At 47.6% G+C, this 27512-nt stretch overlaps 1 protein-coding gene across 2 annotated transcripts in view; it reads left to right on the forward strand.

The window, feature by feature from the left end:
• Positions 1-27512, forward strand: part of SH3RF3 (SH3 domain containing ring finger 3) — a 368261-nt gene that overhangs the window by 273818 nt on the left and 66931 nt on the right. For both annotated transcript variants that reach the window (XM_032842452.1, XM_032842451.1), the window contains exons 5-7: positions 4155-4234; positions 14033-14203; positions 16543-16790. In XM_032842452.1, coding sequence (XP_032698343.1) covers positions 4155-4234; positions 14033-14203; positions 16543-16790 — 499 coding nt within the window. The remainder of the gene's footprint in view (positions 1-4154; positions 4235-14032; positions 14204-16542; positions 16791-27512) is intronic.

Raw genomic sequence — 27512 nt, forward strand, 5'->3', positions numbered from 1 at the left:
TCAGCTCCTACCAATAGTAACAAAAAGGAAGATCTGATTCAGAGTAGGATGGATGGAAACCCCATCTTGATCAGAAAGTCACACTATTCAGTTTTTAGGACCCTGAGAACCAAGCCCCAATGGGCATGGTCACTACTCGGTGGACACCGTGAAAGGCCTTTTGCTTTGGGCTCTGCATTGCATTGCACAGAGGAGGGAGACAGCAACACACACTCTGGGGCACATCAGTCCTCGATACTTTCCATCTTGACCTTTGAGAAAAACCGTTTTCACAAGTGTGATCTCTCTAGGCTGATCCATTGCAGCTCCAAGTACTGGTTTGCTGTGCGATCCCTCGTATTTGCTTTATAGCATTCGACATACCGAGTTTCAACTAGAGACCAGGTTTCCAGCAAACCTGTCAGAAGGCCCCTCCCCTCTGGCTTTATTGAGGTGCTGACCCATGTCTCAGGTGGCTCCATGTACCCGGGCAGCCCCCTAGGCCTCCCTGAGCCTCCTGAGCCTCTGCCGCATGAAGCGTCCTATGTTTGGTCCCCAGGAGTTGGCAGACACCAACAAAGATGGGGTCTGGAGCCTGAATGCCACAGGCACAGTCCCAGACAGCCTCCCCACTGCCTGGCAGATGGAAATCAATCTTCTCTGTCTTTCCTGGCTGCATGCATTGTTGCTTCCTGCTGGATTTGGGCTTGAGCTGGTCAAGGGTCCTGGGGAGTAGAGCCCCCGGGCTGACTGCCTTCCAGGTACAGCACGACTCAGAGCAATCCCCACACTGGGTCAGCGGTACTTTGCATGTGAGGGGCTGGTTTGGACTGGTTGGCTGTTTCAGGAGAGTTTATTTGGACAGGAGGAGTGTTGGTGAAAGCAGGGTCCTGGCTTTGGGCTCCACCTAAGCCAGTGACCAGGTGTCTCAGTGGCTCAGCTGATTGCCTTCTGCCTGCATGCTGCTGCCATCAGTCACCCGTGGCCAATCTGAAGGGTCACCCCAGGGTCCTCTCTTGTCCATTCCTGGCATCACCACATAGATGGCATGCGTACAATCCAGGAAATCATGGAATCACCGTCAACCAGTGTGATCTTAAAAACAGTCCTCAAATGATTAAGCCCTGTTAACTCTTTTTATATTACTTAGAAAATGTATCAGAAAACCATAGTCACTTGTTGATACTAAAATGATGGAAAACTTTTTTAAAATGAGAGGAAGCGCCTGGTTGGCTCAGTTGGTTAAGGGTCCGACTCTTGGTTTCGGCTGCAGAGAATACGAATCCTACCAGACCCAGGTCATTTGTGTGTCCTGGGAAGCCAGGTGCAGGGAGCATGAGTCATCCCACAGCTACCACCGCCAGCCCTCTAAGCATGCTGGGTGTGTCTAAGTCCCCATATTGAAGGGATCCTCCCACCCTCCAGTTTCCTTGTCCTGTGGGCAGTAGTCAGCATGGCTGATGACGGCTTCCCCTTGGAAAGAAACACTTGCTTCCCTGGGTCTGGAGACGCCGGCAAGGTTTTCCTTCTGTCCCTGAGGTGTGGGGCCCCTGTAAGACATAGGTCTGGTCTCACCTCTGCCTTTCTCCCATCACCTCTTTTTGCCTTCAAGGTAAAGATCAGAACCCTTATGGTAGCCCAGGGATCCATGAACAGCCTGACTCCACCATCCTTAGGTGCTTCCCGCTTGTCTCTCCTCCAGGCTTTCCTCTTCCCAGTTTTTCAAGCAGGCCAAGCTTGCCTCTCCCAGCCTTTGCCTGGCAGGCCTCTGCTCCTCCCTCACCCACCCTACCCTTGCCACCACACCTCACAGGCCTGCGTGCAGCTCACAGAGGCCCTCTCTGGCCCCAGGCCCCAGGTTGACGTCCCTGCAGTGTGTTCCTGTGGCCCTGCCTCTATCATGACACGTGCAAAGCTTGTCCCCCAGTATGAGCACCGTACTGGGGCCAGAGGCTGTGTTTGTGACCTGAGCAGGTCCTGACAGATGGTCAGCAAAGGTTAGTGAGCACCGAGAACAGGCTCCGTCCGACCACAGCAACCCTACACCTTGGCTGCCCATCACACACAGTTTTGCCTGCATGGAGGGGCGAGAGGGGCGTTTCCCACGAACTCACCACCCCTGCCCCGCGCCCACTCTAGGGAGTGAACGAAGGGCCCTGACCTTTCTCCCAGGGCCATACAAGGAGAGCGTCGGGTCCTCCACATCCAGGGGGACCTGAAGCCGGGAGGCCACACCTGTGGAGGGCCTCTGGTCCCTGCCTGAAGCTCTGTACAGTCCTGGCCAGCTGTGGTGAGCTCCCCCGGCAGCTCTCCTGAAAGGAAATGGTCCTGAGCCTTTAGTGGTGTCCATCTCCTCTGGCTGCTGTGCCGAGCAGGCAACAAGTCTCTCTCTGTTCAGCCTAGCTCCCACGCAGCTCTCTGGAAACATGGCGTCTGTGTGTCAGCCGTAGGGACGCAATCCATGAGGGGGCTGCCTTTGAAAATCAAAGTGATCTCTCACAGGAGGAGGGACTCCTGTGAGACTTGGAGTTGCCTGGGAGATGTGAGAGAAGTTACACTCCTGCTTGCACATTCTCATTCTGCAAGCACCCCGTTGTCCAAATAAGAAGAAGAGGTAGACTTTCTGGCTTCTCAGAGGTGTGGATGTGCTGTGGTCTGTGCACCTTTCCTGGTCTGCTGAGGAGGGCAGCTGACTGTCTGGCAAGGCTGCCGTTCGCACACGGAGCTCATCAGCGGAGCAAGGTCAGAACTGGTCAGCGAGTTCATGAGAAATGCGGCCCTCAGCCCTCCACGCAAGCAAGAAAAGGTCCCTTGCATTGTACGGTGGTCCTGCTGACCCAGAGCAACTGCTGGGGCCTCTCTCATTCCATCTTGGTGATTTCTGCTTCTAGTGACCTTCACCCACCTGAGGACTACACCTGCTGTCATGTCCATCTCTGCCAGTCAGAGCAACGGGCAGGGCCCCCGCAGCCCACTCCCCCACCTGCCTGGTGGCATGGGCCGCTCCTGAGGCTTATTCTAGGCCTGCCTGGCTCCCCGTTCCTCTGGATGCAGTTCCCTCTAGAATCCTTGTCCCTTGTTGGGGGGCCTAAAAGGGACCCTCTAGGAAGGGAGGAGACCCCTGGCTCCCTCAGCTTTGAGGGTCATGGATCCCACCCGCCTCCTGACACCCCTAGACACCCCCATCTGTACCAGTTTCCTGGGGCTTCTCTAACTGTACCACAAACCGGGGGTGCTCAAAGCACCAGGAAGTTATTCTCTATCAGTTCTTAGGTCAGAAGTCTGAAATCGAGGTGTTGGCAGGATTGCTCGCTTCTGGTGACTGTAGGAGAATCTCTCCCAGCTTCTAGCTGCTTGGATCCCTGGCCTCACTGCCATCTCAGCCTCCGTCTTCGCATGGCCTTTCTTCCCCTCTGGGTGTCTCTGTTCTCCTGTCTCTTAGAAGGACACTCGGCACCAGAATTAGGGCCCACTGTAATCAAGGGTGGTCTCATCTCAGGATCCTTACCTTAAACGCTATCCTCAGAGACTCTTATTCCAAACAAGGTTCCCTTCACAGGTATCGGGGACTACGGCTTGGGCATCTCTTGGGGGGACATAGTTCCACTCACTGTGGCATCTAATACCTCTCCCCAGGAAGAGGGGTGCTGCTTGGGGAGGGCTGAGGCAGGACAGGCAAGGCAGGTGGTGAGGGGTTGGGGACAGCATGGCCCCTTGCAGCTGGGTCTCCAGGATTCTCTGTGCAAAAATCCGCTCAGCAAGATCATCGTGCTTTGTTTGGGTCTTCTTTGGCAAATGCAGGAGCAATTAATTTAAGTTCTAAGAATAAAAACAGGTGTCCCCACACTGCCTTCTACATGACACACGGTGCAGTGCTGTCCAATCCAGACCCCAATCCAAAGAGTGACTCTCTGAGCCATTCCTGGGGGGCACTTGGAAGCTGGTTCAGGACTGGTGTCCACGGCCACCAAGCTCCTTCACTGGGCTGGAAAAAAAAAAAAAATGTTATTAACAAAAAACCCAGACATGTGGGACCTGAGAGTTCTGAAGGCTGGAAGGTGAGGCCAGTGAGGGGAGAACAGGTGCCTCTGGGCTTCAGCCTGACTTTGCCTTTCTCTTCCCTGGGGCAGGAGCCTCCTGTCAACTCACTCCTGTCCTATCTTGTCTGTTTCCAGGACTCCTCTTCCTCGCCCGGACCCGCCCCAGCGGCTGAACAGCAAGGCACCGCTCCCAAAGTCCAGCTGCCCCTCAACGTGTGAGCTGCCCTTTCTGTTTTCGGGGTCCTGTGCCTTTGGCTCCTCCCTCCCACCTCTGCTAGCATGTACACGGATGGTTTCTGGAGGATTTCTGATTTGTTATCAACCGGTCCGTTAGTCAACTAGTCAGTTAGTCAACTAGTCAGTTTAGTTGCATCCTGCAATACTGCTGACAAGAGAGTGTGGAAAACAAAAGTTTGTCAGGTTCTTTCAATGTCACTGTCCCCGGAACATTTATAAGAAGGGGGATATTCAGATTTTGAGGGGCGCAGGCACTGGCCAGCCAAGGCTCACCAGCCGTAGCACGGGGATGTTCTCAGGGGGCTGGGAGGACGGGGTGTGGGGGCAGTGGGGGCCCGAGCGGCAGGCGGTCTTGTCAGCCCGGGGCAGTGGCTAGTTACCCAGTGCTCAGACGTAGCTCCGTGTTTCGCAGCCACGACTGCCCCACGGTTCTGGCAACTTATATCATCGCAGCTGCATGTCATCCCCAAATAGAACCAGATGAATCAGTGCCAGGAAGCGAGACGCTTATCTTGTTTAGAAAATTTGCTCTTGTCAAATCACAGCTCTTAAGAGCTACGTGCCGTTTAAAAATTCTCCATTTAAATAGTGTGCTGAGAAATTAGACTGCCTTCTACTCTTTTATTTGGCAATGAGCTCAGTTACTTGAATGAATGTTTTGAGGTGGAGAATATGAATCTGGCAAACAATATGGCAAAGTAGATCATCCCACAGCCCCAGTGCTGGTCAAAAGGACACTTAGAACCTGCACTTTTGCCGAACAGAAGGTATTCCAAGCGAAAAACAAGAACAAACAAACCCAAAAAATGCCTTTTGAAAAAGTAAGTTGCAAAGCTTCAGAAGGTTTCCTAGAAGCTTTGGCAGATAGGAAATATCTGAGCATCTCCCTTTATCTGCCCATGCTGTGACTGCGTTATTCCCACAACCAAAGAAACAAAAGGAAATCAAGACTTACCTATTTTTTACCTAGCTTCCTGAAGGGAATATAGATTAGTAAGCTACGTTTAGGTGTCTCTAGGTTGAAATTCAACTTTTCACTATCATTGGACAGAAGGTGCTATCTTCTGACCTGGTGTCCTAATAAGCCAATGGCATCCACTCATACCCGGGGGGGCCAAGGAGGAACAGGGAAGGACTTTGCTCTTCTTGAAAAACTGGATGCAGGACCCCTTCCCTGAGGAAGCAGACCAGCATCCCCAGGAGACTGTGAGGCACTAATGTGGTTGCCCAAATGAGGGGCAGGACACAGGAAGCTCTTCAAGGACAAGGCCCAGGTGTTTCATTTTGGGGTCCCCCCCACAAGAATGCCTGGCACACAGGCTATTTCAGTAACTTTTTCCTTGTTCTGATTGCCAATGCCTTCCCATCCAGGGTGCAGAGGGCTTCTGGTATCAGCCCAAAGCCTCTGACTCTTACACATCAGATCAGCCACCAAGAAGGCTGCTCTGTCTTTGAGACCCAAAGGTTATGAACACAGTCCAAGAGTACTGTGAGTATATACTTGAGGCCTCAGCCATGCCCAGGCCTTCTGTGTTGTGGAGGCTTTTTAATTTGGTGTAAGTATGGAGTGACCTCTTTCTCTTGTCCCTGCTCTGCCCTGGAAAGTGAGGAGGCCACTGTAGTTCCCAGCCCCCTGCCCCCTTCCCCATCTGCCTCCCCCCAGAGCACGGAGTTCCTGTTTGGGTGGAGATTTTCATCTGAGTAACAGAAGGGAAACTGATGAGTCAGATAATATCGTTGAAAAGATGGCAAGTACGTCTGAGCAACAGATGAATCATGACCTGTGTGACCCGGATTGTCTGTTGAGAGTTAAACGTGAGCTCACTGTGGCTGTGGAACTAGCTCCAGGGCAGGGGCACCCTGTACAGCATTCCGCAGGATCCATTTTGAGAGTGTGACCTTTGAAATCACATGTTTTAATTTGATTCCCAGGGAGGAGAAGATGAGGCTGACCTCAGACCAGCAAGTAGGGGACCAACCTGCCCATCCTCTTTAGCTCCAACAAGTCAGCCGTCCCACGGGTATGGTGACAGGTCTCTGGGGGGACCATGGTTGCTCTTTATCTGACTGTTATTCCAAAAGTGAACACAAGTCATGTGCAAAAGTTTGAGACTGAACGTGAGAAGAGCTGCCTTCTAAAAAACAGCTGCAGCAACAAGTATGCCGCTGGGAGCTGGGGAGTCTGCACATGGGAACGACCCTGGGGCCTCGGGGAGTGCCCCACGGTATGGGCTGAGGTCAGTCAGTGCTGCAGTCCCTCCCATAGGCCCTCATTCAGTAATCCTCATAACACGTGGGTTTGACCACCACAGGTTAGGTCCTATGCCTGGGTCACGAGCCCACGTGATTAAAAGACCGGACCCCTCAGTTCTGCCTTAGGTAGCAAGAAGGTCTTGTGTCCTTCTCCTAGCATAGAAAGGTGTGTGCTGGCATGGCCTTTCAGGGACCCAGTGGCCCTGAAACACAGAAAAGGGGTCTCAGTTTGCCCATGCAGTGCATGGAGGTGGCTACTAGTCTTCAGATCTGTGGGGTCTGTGCCCTCCCTGCTAGCTTCTATAGTGTTGGGAAGCCACCCAAAGTCCACCCCAGCTATTGGGTTTGCTGTGTTTCGTCTGCATGAGCCACCGTGCCTCCCAGGGACGGAAACAAGTGTCAGGTCAGGGAAGGCCCATCTGGAAGTGCTACAGCGTTACAGTACGCTTGTGAGTAGGCCCACTCAGACTGGGGCTTAAAATTCTCCCCTCCACTTTAATGCAGGCGTCTGAGAGCCAGACAGGGAAGTGAGGACCAAAGGGGCAGGCAGAGGGGAGGGGGCTGAGCCAGCTCCAGGGTCTCACCCGTTTGGCCCAGTCTGTGGAGGCCGTGCTTAGGACTCTCTCCTGCTGGAGGGGCAGATGCACAGGTGTCAGGTGGGCCAACACAAGCCGGACGCTGCTCCCTGTTTGTCCCAGTGCCTGTGGGTCTGCGTACCTGTGAGCCAAGGGCAGGCAGGGCTGTGGGCTCTGAGAGCCTCCTCGCTCAGAGACCTGAGCGCAGCTCACCATCTGGGAAGGAAACTTCCACAGACAGAGGGGTACAGTTTACCCCTGGGGGGAACCCAAGAGCCTTCTGAAGTATGTGACTGCTTGTATGCCGCCTGTGAGGTCTGGGAGTTGCTTCATGGGAGCCAGAGAAAGCCCAGGAGGGTGGGGCGAGGGGAGTGGGGCTGCCTGTGGACTGGAAGTCCTGGGTGAAGGGCTGGCCACTCCATGGCTTCATGATATTTCCCCAAATGCTCCCTGTTCTCCCCGAGAAGCGTGTGCACCTGCAGCCTCGTCTGCAAGCTGGCATCGGCTCACTCCTCCCCAGCTCGGCTGCTACCTCCTACAGGGGGACTTCAGTGGCTTTCTTCCCTGACCCCATTGCATCCCCTGCAGACCCTGACATGCACCTGTGCTGTCTCCACCTTCCCCAGAGTGGGTGCTCCTGGGGCAGGCTCCTCCACCACCTGGCCGTACATGGCCGTCATTCTGTAGACATCCGTTGAATGGTAAAGTCAACTTGCTAACCTGAGCTGCTGTGACCCTGGTAACCAGAAGGGCAGGAGCAGAACTCTTCACAGGAGTAACTGAAAAGAATCTTTTACTTATTCTAGAAGAAACATGTGCAAGCCATATAGAGGAGAAAGGGTGTGAAATTAATGAAGGCACTAAAATACTTCAATTCATTCCTTGATTAGAGCTGAAGAAAACTGTAGATAATTAACACAAGTGAACATCTTGCTACAGAAATGAGCAAGTGATGCGGGTGAGTGACGGTGTCCTTGGAGATGTCCAGGCTGCTGGTAAAAGCAGACAGTGTGTGATGCCAGGCTGAGGGGCCACCGCTGACGGATGCTTCCATGTGCATGCCCTCCATCCAAGAGCACCCCGGGGGAGGAAGTGGGGGTCCTGAGGCCCACCCTCAGGCTCACCCCTTCAGGCTGGAGGAGGAGTATAACCTGAAAGCCCCATATAACCCACAGGATGGTGGGAAAGAAGGCTCTCTGAACCACATTCTTCTATGATTGCCTTCAATAAGGTATTTTTAGTACCAACCTTTGTGTGTGAAGTGACTTCTGGGCCTGCGGGAGCCATCCCTGTCTGACCCACACATGTTTTTGAGATGACCCTGAGCCGTCGTGGAAGTCTGTGTGGAGCTGAAGAGGACTTCTGAAGCAATAAAAAGTGAACGTGGGCCCTGGGAACCGTGAGGATGAGGACCGTATGGGGGCTGCCTCTTCCGTGCCAGGACTGCATGGCCTCTGCAGGCTCCAGAAGGACTGGCCTGGCACTCTGAGCACTGGGGTGGGGGCATCCAGCCGGCTCAGAGACTGTCAGCAAGGCCGTTCTGGCTGTGTGCTGCAGAGGGGACAAGGGCAGAGAGGGAGTGAGGAAGTGGCACTGCTGTGGCTGTTGGTGCGCAGAGCAAGGACCAGGAGGGCGGGAGGTGTCTGGCTCGCCGTGGGCGGGGCCATCCCTAAAGAAAACGGATCCCCCCACCCTTCCCAGCGCCCCTCCCCAGCATGAGCCCCGGGCCAGGGACGATCTACAGACACCTCGTGCAGAAATGAGGACCTGCACAGCCATCTGCTTCTGCTTTTCTCTCTGAGGCACCCAAAGGAAAAAGAAGTGGGAAGGGCAGAGATTTTTCAAGGTGAAGTCAGATTTATTTACATTCCAGTTCCCCCAGCAACACACACCTAGAGGCCAGACTTGAAGTTTTGAGACCAGAGGAGAGCTCACTCGTCCACAGAACAAACTGGAAATAAAGATGGAAAGAGCACGCGCATCAGTGTCCTGAGGCAGACCAGAGCAGTGCCTCCCGGTGCCGTGGCCGCAGGAGCTCCCTGGCTCCAGAACCCAGCCTGGCCCGGCCTGACCTCGGTGGGGCCCGCCAGCCTCCCCCAGGGCCTCTGGTGGTGCCCTGCCCATTGGCAGGCCGTAGAGCCCCGCCTGCTTCCCAGTCGCGGCAGAAACACAGATCCTCACCGTTCGGAGCCTTCGTTTTCTCAGCTGTGACCTGAGGTTCACCCTGGCAACAAGTTCACATGGGGTTTAGGCAAGATCCTGTGAGATGTTGACACCTGCGCTCCTGCCCTCGTCCAGCCGGGCTGATGGCCCACGGCATGACTGTTCTTAGGGCTCCCGGACAGACCTCTTATAAAGAAGGTGCAGTTAGAGTTTTTGAGGTACAGCTGAGAGTTAAAGACGTGTTTTGAAGAAGAGGAGTGTGTCGTCCCTTGGAAGTGATGGCATTCCTGGAAATGACACTGTTAGCCCCCAAAGAGGCCTGTCCACTGAATGTTGAATGAGTAGAAGACCAGAAACTGTGAAGGAAACACCAGCTTCCGCAGCTAAGAATCCAGATCTCTCAAGGTAGCACGAGATCCAAGCCTGTCTGTTCGCAAACTAACAGCCGTGATGCTGTCTGTCAGCAGGTCCCATGCTAGAGCATGTGACAGGCGGGCTGTGGGGCTGGTGTCGGTACCCCTGCTCCAGGGCTCCGTAGACCCACACGCTTAGCCCAGTCGGACAGACGGGGCAGTGGTGTCCCGCCACATTCATCTCCAGGTTTGGTCTTTTTCCTGTTTTTGTCATCAGGAACTATTCTGTGTTCCTTTGAAATAACAATGGAAGTTTGATAGAAGCCTTTTCTGACTTAAAAGACTTAATCAGGGAGGCTTGAGGCCCATGATGTAATGAATCTTTTTTTTTTTTTCATTGTTGTTTTGATGGGGAAGGATGGAAACTCCCTTTTTGTGCTAAGAGTTGAATGCAAAGTCTTTGTTCTATTTAATGTCATGGAGATCCTCAAATGTTCAGGGAACGAATCGCCTCCTTCCCAAAAGACAGTTAACTTTCAATTATTTGATGGCTGCTCCCCCAGGATCTCGAACATGATTGTCAGTTCCGATGGCTCCTGGGGTATTTATCGCACTTGCTAACACTTGCTTGGTTTTTAAGATTTGCAGTGTGCTTCCCCCACTGTGAAAGTTGGGTGCTAATGCACGTCACTCACTGAGAATGCTGTGGGCCAGTGCAGGTGCCTTGGGCTGCTGAGCCAACGTGAGCCTTATATGCTTGCCTGGGGTCTGTCCGCTCACTGGGAGGGTCGCGCATGACTGGGCAGGTGTCCCCCATCCATAGCTTCAATATCCACTGAGCGGGTGGACGGTTCAGGTGGCACGCAGAAGTCACCCTGGTCCCAGGGGCTGCAAGGATAGGTGGAGGGGCGAAGAGACAGTCCCTCATCAAAGCTCCATTCCCTAGGCCACCCACAGGCCCCTGTTCAGAGGGCTCCTTGATCCCCCAGAAGCTGGACAAACCGGTTTGGAAATAATGTTAATAGAAGCTTTTTGATTCACCCTATTTGATTCACCTCTCAAATCTCAGTTGTTTCCCTCCCTCCCCCAGCTCACTGCCTTCTCTGCCCGCTTCTGTCTGTCTGGGTTCTCTAGGACAGTTCAGCTCCCTCCTGGACAGACTCAGATCTCTCTGCTCTCTTGCCCTGTGGTTCACCCTCTGCTTCTCCTTTTCACTCTTCTCCTCACTGCTGAGACACCAGTACACTGCAGCCCCGTCCTTTCTGCCTTTTCTTGCCTCCCCATGGTACCCATCCCCTCCTGGCACAGTCCCATCTCCATACCAGGCTCCCCAGTGAGGAAAGCTGGTACATGTTTGCGCTTGTTTTTGTGTTCGAGGTCAGCCGGCAGACCTTGGGGCTGTACAGAACTGTTTCTAGGATGAGCCCACACACATGCAGTGGCACACACAGACACACTTCCCTTCAGCAGTCTTCGTCTTCATCTCAACACCAGAGCCCCTGTTTTATCCTTCTTTTATAAAACAAGAATTTATTGGGAGTCAACTCGATGCCAAACACATTTTAGATCCTGGGGATAGAGTAGTGATCAAGACAGATAAAAACCTCTACCCTCGTGGAGGGTACAGTGTAGTGGGGAGTGGAGGGCGGCAGGGGCACAGAGGAGAGCTCCAGATAGAGGGGAGCATCAGGGCAAATTTAGCATATCGAGGGACACGTTGGTGTAGAGCTGCCCTGAGCCAGGGTTTGCTGGTAACCCCAGCTGGAGACGCATACTCGCGGTCCCCATCCTCCAGGCTGGACTGGGCTCTCTGCCGGGGCTGTCGCCATCCTCTGGAGCTAGACTGGCTTCCTAGTGGCAGCTGGCTGCCTTGCACCAGGATCCTGGCTGAGGACAGGATGATCTGTAATGGGAGGACTCAACTGCTTAGGAGTCCTCATATCCCCTGCGACCGGGGAGATCAGAGTGGAAGAGTGGGGCCTTTAAACTCTCCAACATGATGCCCTCTTTGAAGAGGTCGGCCAGTCTTGAACCTCTGCACATGAAAGCAGCCTTTGGAAAAGGGGTCTTTGTTCAGGCAGAGCCCAGGCAGGTGGGAAGCTGTGGAGCACCACCTGAGGACACAGGTGCTGGCCTGCTGGCCCTGTCCTTGGACACCCAGGGGGCCCAGAGGGAGGAGGAGGACGTGCCCGAGGTGTGTGGGACATCGTCCCCTCCTGGGCCTGGGGTCCGAGGAGGAAGCTGGCAGGGCACAGGCCAGTGGTGGGCCTCGTGTGGTGGCATTACTGCTCTCCGGGGGCCTTCAGGCGTGGCTGCAGTGGATGCCGGTGCCCACGCCTTGTTGACCAAGCCAGGAATGAGAGCCTGGCCCCTGTCACCCCTGCTGGGCGAAGGGAACAAAGGCAGCATGTTCTTCCTCCCTGCCTGACCAAGGAAATGTGACTGCTGAGGTCTGTGCTGCGTGCACGCACACCCCAAGGTGCCGTCACCCCCAGCTTGGCACTGTGCTCCTGGCTGCTGTGTATTCACAGAATCAAAGAGATTGTTCTCGCCCCATGAAGAGACAGGAGGAGGCAAACAAACAGAATTTATGCTTCAATTAAATTTCCTTGAGAGGAGGCACAAAAGGCGTGCGTTGCTGTTGTTCACAAGCCTCCCACAGCCCCAGCCATCGACTCTCCTTTCCTCTTGTGTTCATCCTGCCCTTGCCTCCCCACATGAGGCCGCCCCCGAGAGATTAAAGGGCAAGCCAGCGTCTGGGGCACAAACGCAATTGTCACGTGACTTTCCTGGGTGTGGTCATCCTCTGTCACCATCAGAGAGCTCCTGCGAGTCATCAGATGTGAAAACAGATGACACCCTGGTTCTCTCTGTCACCTGGGCATTGCTTCAAAAACCTGAATCTTTCTGTCCATGACAAGCAAGGGGGTCCCCTCCAGTGATGGCTTCCTTTATCCTTCCTGGCCATTGGTGTTTATCTTTTCAAACAGAGAGAAAAATCAAGATGTAAGTCATCCTTTCATCCCTAAGGAAAGAGGGAGGAGTGGGGGTTAAACAAAGGAAATTAACCAGGCAAGGCCTCCATTGAATGAAGCAGAGGCACACATGCAGTGTTTAGGGTCGGGAGTTGTGGGGGGCAGCTTTTATGTTGTTTTACCTTATTTGACTTTATGCTAGGGACAGGACATCTTTACAAGTTCTCATTCTTTGTAGCATGTTCCTTAGCCGGACTCTGAGACTTCAGGGGGCCTCCTTTCTTCTTGCTTGAACCCTAGTGAGTTATTCCCATTTCCGTATTCACCTCCTGAGAGGTGACCTCTCCCAGGTTCAGGAGAGTGCTCTGGGGCCTTCCTGAGATCCCCAGACCTGTGATCCCCATGGCCCTGGGAGGGGTGAACATGCCCACCAAGCCGTCAGTCCTGGTAGGAGACCCGAGAGATGACACTTCTTTAAAATTCATCTGCTGTTTCTCATTGAGCTGAAGCCTCACCAGCTTTCCCTCTGGATCTTGTGAGCAACATGGTTGCCTGATACCGTTTGTGCCATCAGTTTAAAACCATTTCCCCAAGATCCCAAAGTAAGTGCCCTGTGGGGTTGGAGATTGAGGTATCATGAGGTATGTGACAAAAGAGGCATCCTCCAGGGTCATGGGCTAACTTACAGGCACAGCTTCTAAACCCTAGGCCAGGATTTACACCACTGAGTTTGTTCTTGGTTTGTTTTCAAATAGGCTTAAGAGAAAAGTAGAATTTAAATTATAAGTCATAGCACAAATATTGCAAGGAAGGATGCAACCAAGAATACCCTAACTAGACTGCCTTTTCTTTAAAAAGGCCTTTGAGGTCTCCTCTAGCTCAGACTGTCAATGAACCAGGCAGGTAAGCCAGGGTCTAGTTAGATAAAATGAGGAAAATCCAGCCCCAAACTTGGATGGTTCATTATTGGTTTTCCCTAGAGTTTTCTCTGGCCGGGGGCATCAGGCTTTAGAAGGTGGGATCCAAAGACCTGTGATCTAGTTCTGGCCCATCCTCCAGGACTTTGGTTGAATCACACAGGCTCACTGAGCTATTGGACGGGAGGGTGGTGCTGAGGGTCTGCCTGTCCCGGTCAGCCAACATAGGGCTGTGGAGTGTGACCTGGGCTCTAGGAATAAGAGGCCGAGCTCTGTCTCCTCCCTGCTTGTACCTCTTAGGACCTGGTTCTCTAAATGGGCAATCACAGTGCTGGGTCCTCCCCCTTCCCTGTGCCACTGTAGTGATTTATCATGAAGAGTAGGTCAGGCACGGTGGCCACAAGCCCTGCAGGAATCAGCTCTTCCTTTTGGGGGGACTCATCCAAAGATGAGCCCAGCTGTGACCTAGGTGATGCCAGATGGCATAGGCCCACCCCTGCGTGCCATCATTTATCCTTGGCCCCATTCTTCTTCCCATAGGTACTTGGCGCTATATGCTTACAAGCCCCAGAAGAACGACGAGCTGGAGCTGCGGAAGGGCGAGATGTACCGTGTCCTAGAGAAGTGTCAGGATGGCTGGTTCAAGGGGACATCCCTGAGGACTGGGCTTTCTGGGGTGTTCCCAGGAAACTACGTGACGCCCGTCTCCAGGTGAGGCTGGTGTCACTGCCCAGGAACGCACACCCACCGCGTTCCCCTGCAGCGGGTTACCACTTGGAGAGCACGCTATGGCCTGAGCAAGCCAAAAACCACACGGTCCAGAAGTCAGCAAGGGCTCCCCTGTCCACAGCGTTTGGCCACATGAGCTCAGAGTTCCCCTTGGGTGAGGGCTCCACATGGCAAGCTTTTCCCCTTCTGAATTAGGTTTTGCTTGTCATTCCCTCAGCAGACATGGCTGTGAGGGGAGAAGATGGGAGGAGAATGAGTTGGAGTCTGGGCAATGGCACTAAATGGCAATGGAAGTTCTCTCAAGAAAGTGAGCTCTCCAGTGTGTGTGTGCACGCATGTCCCTGTGCCTGTGCGTCCCATGTGAGTACAGCTGGTGTGTGTGTGTGTGCGTGCGTATGTGTGTGTGTGTGAGAGAGAGAGAGAGAGAGATACATGTAAATCTGTTATGCATAAAACACACATATGCATACACACAAAGGAAAAACATATTCTCAAAAGCTAACAAGTGTTACTGAGTGATGGCATTAGGAGTAATTAAAAATGTTCTTTCTTGTGCTTTCCTATTTTTGCAAATTTCCTGTTGCATCATTTTTGTAAAACAGAAAATATAATTTTACAAGTTTGATCAAGAAGTTCTCTGGAGTTGCCTGAGAATTTCCCGCTAAGATGAGGGGTTGACTGCTGATTTTATTTGCCCGTCTCCCTTGCGGAAACTATTCACGGGCAGAACTTTGGGTTACCTACAGCACAAGCACATCAGCTGAAGACATGGCCCCTGGGTTTCTGCTCTCTCTGGGACAAGACTGATAGGAAGACAATTAAATAATGCCTAGACTTGCACTGATGACTCGACTGGTTCATACTTTTCAAAGCATCCGGAGGAGTGGTGCTGGCCCTGTGATGGGCTTCCTTGTATGTCATTGGACCCTTGCTGGAAAGGCCCATAATTTGTGAGTCTGCTTTGTTCAAGCTTTACAATTTGTTTCCTAGGGTAAAAGTGAGTTCAATAGGTAACAGATGTGATTTAAAAAAAAAAAAAAATCAGTGGTGCAATCATTTGAGCATCTGACTCTTCGTTTTGGTTCAGGTCATGATCTCAGGGTCATGAGTACGAGCCCGGTGTCAGGCTCCATGCTCAGCACATAGTCTGCTTGAGATTCTCTCTCCTTCTCCCTCTGCCCGTCCCACTCATTCCCTCTCTCTCAAATAAATAAATCTTTTAAAATGGTCATGGTTTTGGCTGGTCCACTGACAAGGTGCCTTGCTAGAGGTGAATTTCAGGGTAGTTCTAGGGGCTGAGAAAGGAAGGCTCTGCCTGTGGTCCCTGGACAGCTGAGTCCTTTTCCAGGAGGCCCTTCTTCCCATGGTGGTTCTTCAGAAACCCTGATTTAGTGGGGCACAGCCCATCCCTGACTAAAGATCTGGTCCAGCGGTACCAAGCCGCATGGGGTATGGCTCCCCGACCTGGTGAAGCACCTGGCAGTACCTCTTCTCACGCTCCCATGGCTTCTGGTGTCTCATGACCAAGACTCTGAGAGCTCAGAAGGGGACTTTACCCAGCTCTTGGACAAATGGCAGACATTTGATCCCTAAAACTGAACCCACAGAAACTTCCAAGTCCTCATATTTTGCTGTGTGGGGCACACTCACCACCAGTGCACAAGTTTGGAGCAAGTACATGGAGGTCAAAGGGCTACAATCCATTTTCAGAGTTGTGTTCCTCTTCCATTTCTTAAATGCTGGAAACTGGTTTCATCTGGAAACTTGGGGTGAAAGGGCATCTATTTCTGGTATGAAACTACACGTTCCCTGACATCTGTCAGCAGGACGTGGTCTGCGCCCTTTCCCAGAGGCTAGCGGAAATGAGAAGGCGGCCGTGTCTGGAGGGGAATGGGTGCTTGCCACTGCTTCCCACCACGTGCCAGATACGTCCAAGCCTTGTGGGATGTGGCTGAGTCATCCATTCTTTCTGGGTGTGTGTGGGGACAGACACAGCTATTTATTAGAATGAATCCGGGCAGTAGCTCTGGTACAAAATATTTGATTGGTATTAGTTCTTTGGGTTCTTTTGCTGTTTCTTACCTATTTACATTGAAAATTTGCCCCCATGAAGGTTTCATAAATGTTGCCCCGCTGCCAGGCTTGAGCTCTGGGCATCCTTTACCTACAGTATTGTCTTGGCATTGTTTTAGTATTTGTGCCCTGGGCTGTGTAGCCTTCATCTCTCAAAGCCAGGAGGTAAGCGTGGACCTTTATTAATGGATTGTATTGTATGGTTTCCTCTGTGACCTCACCTGAATGATTCTGTTTTATTTCCTCAGGGCTCCTGTAGGAGGGGCTGGGCCACCCCGGAATAATGTAGTTGGAGGTTCTCCGCTGGCCAAAGGGATGGCCACAACCATCCACCCAGGTGGTGGAAGTCTGAGCAGCCCAGCCACTGCCACAAGGCCGGCCCTTCCCCTCACCACACCCCAGGCCCAGCACCAGACGGCCTCTCCCCCGATGGCCACTTGCCTGCGGCACACAGCCCAGCCGGCCACCAGCCAAGCCCGGGGCACCATCCCCACAGGTATGTGCTGCCCCTGAGGTCTCACTCTGTAGGAAAATTTAACAAGGGGTTCTCATGAGAAACTTGTTGACCCAGGTTTCAAGCAGTCCATGATGAGGCAAGTTATATTTGCCTATCATGATCATAAGCTTTTGCTAATCTCCAGGAAATACATTAACTTATGTTACCCTATCCTGGCAACTGAAATGGATTAGAGAATTCTCAAATATTAATACACTTCACTGTAGCAAGAGGACTGCATGGACCCCTAGGATTAACCCACTGATACCAGTATCTGGGCCTATTGCACAGGCCCTCCACGTGTCGGGCACTGAGGGGCTCCCCAGCTAGGCAGCTGCTCACCAGACAGAGCCAGCCTGCTCCTTCTCAGGAAGGCTTTGAGGCTGGAAGCAGTGATGGTCATTGACCCTTCATGTTTAGGCCAGCTTTATCAATAGCCAGGCTGATGTAGTTTAGGGGAAATCTAGTTGATCTGAGGACAGTGTGAGATGTAGACAAATTATGGGGCAGATCTTACAGGCATAAAGAAGGTCAGCACGTCTGGCTTGGAAGCTTAGCCCTGAGCTATTAGGAACTGCTGAAGTGTGGCTCATGGCACCCCTCAGAACCCACACCAGTCGCCTTCCCAGACTGTGGAGCCAGCGACAATGTCGCTGTGCAGCACAGGAACCCAGGACAGTAAGCTGTGACTCTGAATTTCATTTAAATGACAGAATTCCAGCTCCAACCCCAAGCTTACTCTCTCAGAAATCATCTCTCTTCTCCTCAGAGTAAGGCTTAAAGGACAAAAAGTGTCGACTCTCTGGAGCAATAAAATACATGATTTTTTTTAGAAACTAGCTGGCCAGGAGACGGCCCATTAGAAGTGCTCCAGAAGGTGCCTTCTCAAGTGTGAAAAGTCAAGATAATACTTAGCACAGCAGGGGCCATATTTTCTTCCAAGTCATGGCTGATGGGACTAGAAGGTGGGAGAATGATGTCCGCCCGCCCACCTATTCTGGGGAAGTTGGCCTGCACGTTCCCATGCTGCTGCTGGTTCGGGCTTGCATGCGGCCGCAAGGACTTCTGAGACCATTCAGGTGTCCCGGAATGTGACATGAACACCCTGAGTGTTTTAGAGGACCGCTTCCATCAGCATGCTCACTGACAAAACAGGACCCTGTTCCTGCTCTCAGCTCCCACACACTGGCAGAGAGGCAATGCTGCCAGGCAGGGAGGCTTTGAATGCTGGTGGAGGAGAGTCCAGGGTGGGACATTGGTGATTGGGGAGATTGGGAGAGCCTCCTTAGAGGAGGTTGATCCCAGACTAAACAGCAAAGTAACACTTGGGTCGGGGAACAAGGAAGGGCATCATTTGAAGCAGGAAGAAGGAAAGGAATAGTCAAACAAGTGATAGAAAGCATGTCTTATGCTTGCAGCAGTTCAGTGAAGACAGAGTGAACACAGGTCTGGCTGAAGGCATGAGCTTGAGACCTGTGTTTGGAGGCTAGGCTGCCATTGGTTTTGCTTGCTTCAGTTTCTCCCTCTGTAAAATGGCACTTACCTCTGGGGCATTGTGTGAGGACTGTCTCACGTGGCATATCTAGTGTGTATTCAGTTCATGTAGCTATTTCTATTCTTCTGTTAGAGAAGAAGATCACTGCAGTGCTCAGCGCACAAAAGTCCAAAAAGTAAAAATTAATTATAACTGAAGAATCTAGGGGGTTGAATTCTCTCATGAAAGCCATGGGAACCCACTGAAGGATTTTACACAAGAGGGACAGCACTTTATCAAATATCACCATGCATGGTAGGGAGGAAGAATTGGTGTGGGGCAGCCCAAAACTGGGAGCCATTAGAGTGGTGTTGCTGTCCCCGTGTGACAGGTCAGAGGGGCCCAGACCCAAGGAATGGGGCTTCCGAATTGAGACAAATGACGGGATATTTAGGAGGCAGAATGGTTATGACTTGGAAATGGGCTGATGCTCAGGGAAACCAAGGAACCAAGTCCACTTGCCAGGTTTCTGTACCAATGACTGGGAGAACGACAATGGCATCCCTGGCCTGGAAGATACCAGCAGGGACTAGTTTATGGTGGAAGACAATGATGTGACTTTGCAGAGTGCAATGGGCTAGTCATGCTGTGGCCCCCACACTGATTTGGATCCCCGTCCTTACGTGGGGCTGGTATCCCTTGTGTGAATCCCACCTCGCCATGATAGAAGGTTGATCCTGCTGGTCCAGCTCACCTTGTAGTAAGTGCAGACACGTGACCAAGATGTTGGGAATAGACATGCAACCTAGATGCTGGGAGTAGGCATACGTGCATGTGATGTGACTTCCATTCAGAATACAGACATGAGGGGCCATTGTAGATCCTTTTTGGGAGAGAAGGTAGTGGTGAAACAACTAGCTTTTCAGGGGGCAGCAGGGTGGACATCTGGTGGTGTCAAGTGCTGGTCATCAGTGGGTGTAGATAAACTTCTGGTGTGTGGGGCTTAGTCATCAGTGCATTCAGGGTAAACTTCTGGTGTCTAATACCCAGTCATCTGTGGGTGCAGGGTGGACTTCTGGTGTCCAGTGCCCGGTCATCAGTATGTCCAGACTCATTCTGGATAGTGTCCATTTCCTGTGGCAATGGGATATGCACCAGGGAGGCCTCATGGGTGGGCTTGGCACTGATAGAGTCTCCAAGAATGACTGTGCCATCCCAGAGACTCTGTAAGTGCCTAATAGTCTTTCATATATGTCTCTTTTGCTTGCGTTAGCCAAGAATGAGTTATATTTTTGCAACTCTGGCCCACAGAGAAGAACTAGTTGTCTTTATAGTACAAGAGTTCTGCAACAATATTATCTGGTGCCAGCCATCTTGCCCCCAGCAATGACCTCCCTAATAAGCCATGCTTGTAGCATGGCTGAAGTTCATCTGATGGTATTTATTGGTAGCCTCTAGCTAGATATACAGCCACTGTAGTGGCCAAGTGATTAAGTGAGCCCACAGCAGGGCTTCCTGACTGGTTTTCCATGACTGGGTCAGAAGTACCCAAGATCCTGACCTCATTGCCTCGTTGACCCATGGAGCAACCAGACAGGACCTGGGGCAGATAAAGTCCCAGGTCAGGTCCCAACTCTTCGATTCACCCCAGTGTGACACACACACGATATGTGCACCACAATTTGGAGAGGTTGGGCAACCCAGGTCTTCACTGGGAGTGAATATTCCAGCACAGTAGCCCTGGGTTATCTGCACAAAATGCCAGTATGATGGCCTTTTCTGAGCCATGCCTTGCTAGCAACTTTCCCAGTTCAAAGAAGAAAATGAGACCTGCCAGTCATTTCTCCCTCTATGGAATAACAAGCAGAATTGAAAGAAATTGGCATGGCCAGGGGCAGTACAACATTTCATCTCAGTCATTGATCACCATAGAAACCACCATGGTGTGACAAGCATTCTCTTCCATCAGTCTAATTTTACATATGGGAAGAGTGAGGCACAGGATGTTTAAAACAGCTTTCCCAATGCATTCCAACCTCATGCTTATCCCCACACTCTTGCTGTCACAGTCAAGTTAAAGAATGGCTCCTACCACATCATATCAGTAAATTAAATGCCACTGAGTTCCCATAGCATTTTCCACTTCATTCTGCATTTAGAGAGGGAAAAAAAAAAATACTGTTGACAGTACAAGTAATGGATTGTTCACTGCAGTAATTGCCCATTTCAGCAGACCCCAACCCAGGCAGTTGAGAGGCGTTTCATCAATGTTCTCATCTTGAGCCAAAGTCAGGCAGTTTGACAAAGGCTTAATTGCATTGGCCATAGCATCCAATATGATTTGTTCTGCTTGATTAATGTAACTCCTTTTTCCAAAGGCAGAGCTCTCCCTGTGAAGTGCCAGTGTCCACACATCCTCATATCGGTATTTAGCAGGGCCAAGAGACTTGTACAGCCATTTATTCAACAGAAAAAAAAAAAAAAAAAAAAAAAAAAAAAAAAAGAGTGAGCGAGCGAGGGAGCAAATCACTGAAAAAAAGGTTGATACTTTGCTAGGCTCTGGAAATGCATAGAAGAACCACATAAACCCCAATTCTACATCCAGTTATAGAGAACGACAAGAAAACAAATTCTTGCAATAGAGTTTGAAAAGCACTGTAGCAGAGGTATCGAGAGGGTAATAAGAAAGCATGGAGGAGAGATATGTAACTCAGATTGGGGAGGAAAATGAGAGAGTGAAAAATTTTCAAGAGGTGTTGATCTTGCCTTGATTCTTAAAGTACAAATAGGAACTATCTGAGCAGACAAAGCACAAAGAGAGTTCTAGCAGAGGGACTAGCAAGGACAAGGATGTGGCAAGGAGAGATACCGGAGTTTCTATTTTGGGTAACTTTATTTATTTTGCTGTGACTGAAACAAAAGGCATGGAAAGAGAAGACCAGGGTGTTGGTGACAATTTCTCTGCAGAGGCAAAATTTAATTTTCGGTCTTAAAGCTGGCATGCAGCAGGGCAGCCCCTGAGGGTGGAAGCATGGGGAAAGCTCTGAAGCTGGCAGAGGACTAGGGCACTTGAAAACTGAGATGAAGTCAGGGTGGAAGGATGAAGAAAGGAAAGGATGAATGCCACTGGCAAAGCTGAAAGGTAAACAGGGGAAGATCATGGAGGTTCCTTTAGACTATGTTGTGCAATTTTGGCTTATATCCTAAGGGACACATCAGAGGGGTTAAATAATAGATATAGTTGGATTTTTATGTCTAAAGGATAAAGCTGGGCTTCTACTTATGACCAACCTAAAATAATGAGGGCAGGATTTATCAACCTGCCAGAAACAGTTTAAAAGAACAACAGTTTGCAAGATGCCAAACACTGGAAAACCAAGGAAAGTGATCCATGAGAATAGGAAACGAGGAGTTGAGCCCCAGCTTACTGGCTGGAGAGAGGTTCCAGACTTTGGCACAGGGAGGAGTAACAAAGTGGAGCACAGTGAGCTTCCTGATGTGAGGATGTGGTGTGAGAGTCTGGATGACCGAAGTGGCTGGAGTTTGAAGGACAGAGCCTTGAGAGGAGAAGGCTGCACAGAAAGAAAACCCCAGAGGATGCAGGGGCTCCTCTTGAGTAGTAGACCAAGACGTAATCAGCATATATCTATGAGGAAACTCTGCGAAGCCAGGGAAACTATGAGAGAAAGGATCAGTGCTGTCAGGGCCCACCATTCACAAAGTGCTGGAAATAGTACCTGTTCCACCACCCAGATGAAAAAAAAACTGTTCACAGGACATTGAGTAGTCTATGCAGAAGGGCTCTGTCTCAGTCCCTAGATAAACCACTGCCCTAGTTCTACCCAACTAGTCTTTTTTTTTTTTTAAGATTTTATTTATTTATTTGACAGACAGAGATCATAAGTAGGCAGAAAGACAGACAGAAGGAGAGAGAAGAAGGGAAGCAGGCTCCCTGCTGAGCAGAAAGCCTGGTGTGGGGCTCTATCCCAGGACCCTGAGATCATGACCCAAGCCGAAGGCAGAGGCTTTAACCCACTGACCCACCCAGGTGCCCCCCTACCCAACTAGTCTTAAAAGAAGACTCAAAAAGATCAATCTGTTTCCAACTCATTTAACTGTGATGGAGAACTGAGTTTAAGAGTCTTCAGGACTGCAAAAAGGAAGAGTTGATGAGGCTGCAAAAATATCCAGTTCTCAACAACATAAAAATAACAATGTCTGATAGCCATAAAAAATTCCTAGGCACACAAAGGAAAATATGACCCATAATGATGAGGTCAACCAGTCAGTCAGAACTAATCCAGTTGTAGAATTAGCAAATAAAGGTAAAAACAGATATTATAATTGCATTTATTATTATGTGCTCATATATTATAAAATACTCAGAAAATTAAGTAGAAATATGGAAGATGTTTTAAAGGCCCAAGTCAAATGCTAGAAATAGAAACTACAGTGTGTGAGATCAAGAATACAGCAGATAGAATTAATGGCAGATTAGACATTGCTAAAGAAAATATTAGTGAACTTGAAGATATAGCAATAGGAGTTATGAAAAATGAAACACAAATATAAGAGAGAACTTTTTAAAGTGAGCATCAGTGATCAGTGACAATGTCACATGGCCCAATATATGTGTAATTAGAGTCTCCAAAGTAGAGGAGTGAAAGGTGAAACAGAAAAATTATTTGAGAAATAATAGATCAGATTGTGCTAAATTTGATGAAAACTACAAACTCACAGATCGAAGACAGCTGGTGGGCCCCAAGCACGAAAAACATGGGGAAAACTACACCAAGGCAAATTACAATCAAATTGTTCAAAATCTGTAATAAAGTATTTTAAAAACAACAAGGGAAAAATGATACATAAAGTAGGAAAAAATAAGGATGACAGTGTATTTCTTGTCAGAAACTCTTAAGTGAGAAAATAGTGGAGTAGTAGAAAGAAAGAAATCTGTCAAGTTAGCATTCTATACCCAGCAAAAGTTTCTTTCAAAATGAAAGCAAAATAATCATTCCTATAGTAAAGCTAAAAGATTTCATTACCAACACTATGAAAAATATTAAACAAATTTCTTTAGGAAGAAGGAAAATAGTGTCAGATGGAAATGTGGATCTATAAAAGGGAGTGTAGGACGCAAGAAATGATAACTGCATATATAAATATATAACTTTTTCTGACTATTTAAATATCTTTAAACTACAGCAAATGAAACAAAAATAAAAACAGTGTAGTTTCTCATTTAAAATATATGTACCCTAATGTTTATAGCAGCAATGTCCACAACAGCCAAAATATGGAAAGAGCCTAAATGCCCATCAACAAATGAATTTAAATAGAATGGATAAAGATGCAGTGTGTGTGTGTGTATGTGTGTGTATACATACACACATATGTATGTACGTATGCATGTATGTATGTATACATGCACATACATATACATACAATGGAATGTTAGTCATCAAAAAGAATGAAATCCTGCCATTTGCAATGACATGGACGGAACTAGAGGTTATTATGCTAAGCAAAATAAGTAAGTCAGAGAATGACAAATACAATATGATTTCATGCATATGTGGAATTTAAGAAATAAAACAGATGAACATAAGGGAAGGGGAGGAAAAATAAAATAAGATGAAAATTGAGAGGAAGGCAAGCCAGAAGAGATGCTAATCTAGGACACAAATTGAGGGTTGCTAGAGAGAAGATGGGTGGGGAGAAAGGGTAACTGGGAGATGGGCAGTAAGGAGGGAACTTGATGAAATGAGTACTAGGTGTTATATGCAACTGATGAATCACTAAATTCTACCCCAGTAACTAATAATATGGTATATGTTAAATAAAGTGAACTTCAATAAAGAAGTAAAATTAAAATTAAAATGTATAATGGCAAATGTACCATTTGGGGTGCATTTGGACATTGGGAGGGGAGAAATATACTATTATACTATACTATTATAAACTATTATACTATTATAAGTATGCTCTTATACTATGTGTGAAGAGTTATGGAGTCACTTGTAGGTAGACTATGATAAATTAAAGATGTAAGCAAGCACTAAATATCAAAACAGAATTACAGCAATAAGCTAACAGAGGAGGTAAAATGGAATCACAAAAACTTCTAATTAATCCAAAAGAAGGCATAAAAAGAGAGGAAAGGAAATGAAGAATGCATGAGTAAAATGGTAAACATGTAATAAAGTGTAGGTTTAATCCTGGTCATAAAAATAAATATAAATGATCTAAACAACTTTAAAGAGAATACAGAGATTGTCAAGTATTATTTTTTAAAAAGACAAAACCTAACCTTATGCTGTAAACAGGAAGCATATTTTAATACTTCAAATACAAAAAAAGTAAGTAAAAATAGTAAAGAAAGGATCAAGATACACGGTTGATTCTCATTATCCACGGTAGCTATGCTGTATAAAGTTTTCATGGACACTATATTAGTGAACACTAAACTCTTGCTCCTAAGTGAAATACATACATGTATATCTCACAGAGATTATAATCTTAAATACTAAAAATAAGTCATTCTGGTAGATTCTATTTCTTTTACAAAAGAGAAAATAAGGTTCAGAAGGGACTGCCCAAGGCCACCCCATTAACATGTGAAAAGCAGAGTTCAAGCCTGTCCAGTCAGTCCCAGAGCTGGAGCATCTTGCACTGCCCTGCCCTTCCCCCTCCCGTCTCTGTCCCTGGGCTTCTCTGCATGAACTTAAAGAAGGAAGAACATCATTTTATTGTACCTCAACTTGGAAAATGTGTCAGTGACTCCAGTTTTTTCTAGTAGGAGCATGTCCATGAATGACCACAAAAGCACCACAGGTATTGATTTGGGGGTTAAAAATCAATCGTAGCTAGTAGGTGAATTTGCACAGATAGAATCTATGGATAATGAGGATCAAATGTACTGTGCTAATACTACTAAAAAGAAATCTGGAATGGTTATATCAATATCAGAGTAGAATTTAGAACAAAGAATATTATTACTATATGAACGGCAATTTCATAATGATTAAGGGGTCATTGTGTCAAGAGGACTAAATATTTATGCCCAAATAACAGAACTTCAAAATATATAAGCAGTTACTGGTAGAGCTGCAAGGAGAAATAAATAGACTAATCCACAATTAGAGTCAGAAATTTCAATACTTCTCTCAATGACTGGCAGAACAAGTACAGAGAATATTGGTAAGAATATAGAACATTTTAGCAAGCTATAACTGATTTGACTTAATTAACATTTGTGGAGTGCTACACCAACAGCAAAATACACATTCTTTTCAAGTGAACACAGAACATTTACCAACATAGACCACATATTGGGCCATAATATTTAAATCTCGATAAATTTAAAGGTATTTAAGTCTCACAAATTATATTCCCTGACTACAATACAGATGAATTAGACATTAATAACATAGAGATATTCCTAAATATTTGAAACTAAATAGCACATACACTTAAACCATGGATGAAAGAAGAAATCAAAAGTGATTTTAAAAAGTGTTTTGAACTGAATGAAAATGAAAATACTGCATATCAAAATTTGTGGGATGTCACTAAAGCAGTACTTACGGGAAAATTTATAGCACTGAACACAGATGGTAGGGAAAAATAGAGCTCAAATCAGTCACCTCAGTTTTACTTTAAGAAACTAGAAAAAAAGAGCAAAGGAAGCTAAAAGAAGCAGAAAAAAGTCAGTGCAGAAATAAATGAAATAGAAAACAGAAAAACAATAGAGAAAATCAATGAAAATGACCTTGTTTCGTTGAGAAGATCTGTAATAAAATTGGTAAGTATCAAGACAGAAAAATAAAGAATAGAGAAACCACACAAATTATCAATACCAGGAATAATAGATTTTACAGAATAATAAGGGATTATTATTTTACTTCAGATTTTACAGAATATAATGTATTATAAAAAATTACGCCAAAAAAAAAATTATGCCAATAAACTCAATGTATTAGACAAAACATAAATTTCTTAAAAAACAGAAATTAATACACTTAAGAAACAATAAATAACCTGAATAGGCCTATGTCTATTAAAATTGAAGTAGAAATTGAATTAGTTAAAAACTTTACACAAAGAAATCTCTAAGCCTAAGTGGCTTCATTGTTAAATTATACCTAATGGCCAAGGGAAAAAAATACAACAATTCCATTGAAACACTTCCAGAAAATTGAAAAGAAGGGAGAATATTTCCTAACTCTTTCTATAAGGTTAACTCTACCCTCATACCCAAACCAGACAAAGGCACTGAAAGAAAATAAAATTACAGCTACAACTACAACTATCAACTACCAACTACAAACTACAGCTATCAACTGTAAACACAGATGTAAAAACTCTAAACAAAATTTTAGCAGTCAATTATTGTAATAAATAAAAGGATAATACATCATGACCAAGTAGAGTTTCAATTAGGAATTCAAGGTTTGACTTGCATTTAACAGTCAATATAATTTATTGTATTAACAAACTAAAGAATAAAAATAATATGATCAATTTCAATAGATGTGGAAAAAATTTTTTTTTTACAAAATCCAGCACACGTTCCTGATTAAAAACTGTCAGAAAATGAGGAAATAGAATTAAGCTGCTTGACCCGATAACGGGCATCTATGAAAACCACAGCTAACCTCAGACTTAATAGTGAGAGACTGAAAGCTTTCCCCCTGAGATCAGGATTAAACAGGGATATCCAATCTTGCCACTTCTATTCAGTATTGTACTATAAATTCTAGCCAGAGCAGTTAGTCAAGAAAAAGATATAAAAAGCATGCAGATTGGAAAGGAGGGAGTAAAATTGTGGTGTCTATTTGCATATAATATGATCTTGAATATAGAAAGCCCTGGAGAATCCACACTAACCCAAAGAGCTTTCTTTATAGTTAATAAATGAGTGCAGCAAGGTTGCAGGATCCAAGATTAATATACAAAATCAACTGTACTTTTACATACTAGCAGTGAATAATTAGAAATTGATGTTTAAAAAATGATAATAACTTTAGTAAGAACAAATGTAAATTAGGGATATATCTGATAAAAGAAGAGGAAGACCTGTCCACTGAAAATTACCAAATATTGCTAAGAGAAATTGAATAAGACCGAAATAAGTAGAGCAGTATATTTTATTCATAAGTAAGAAGACTTAATATTGTTAAGGGCTCTATTCTTCAAAAATTTACCTATAGATTCAATGGAATACCAACCACGATCCCACTCAACTT

This window comes from Lontra canadensis, unplaced genomic scaffold (assembly GCF_010015895.1).
Source record: "Lontra canadensis isolate GAN:19392208 unplaced genomic scaffold, GSC_riverotter_1.0 scaffold130, whole genome shotgun sequence".
NCBI lineage: Eukaryota > Metazoa > Chordata > Mammalia > Carnivora > Mustelidae > Lontra > Lontra canadensis.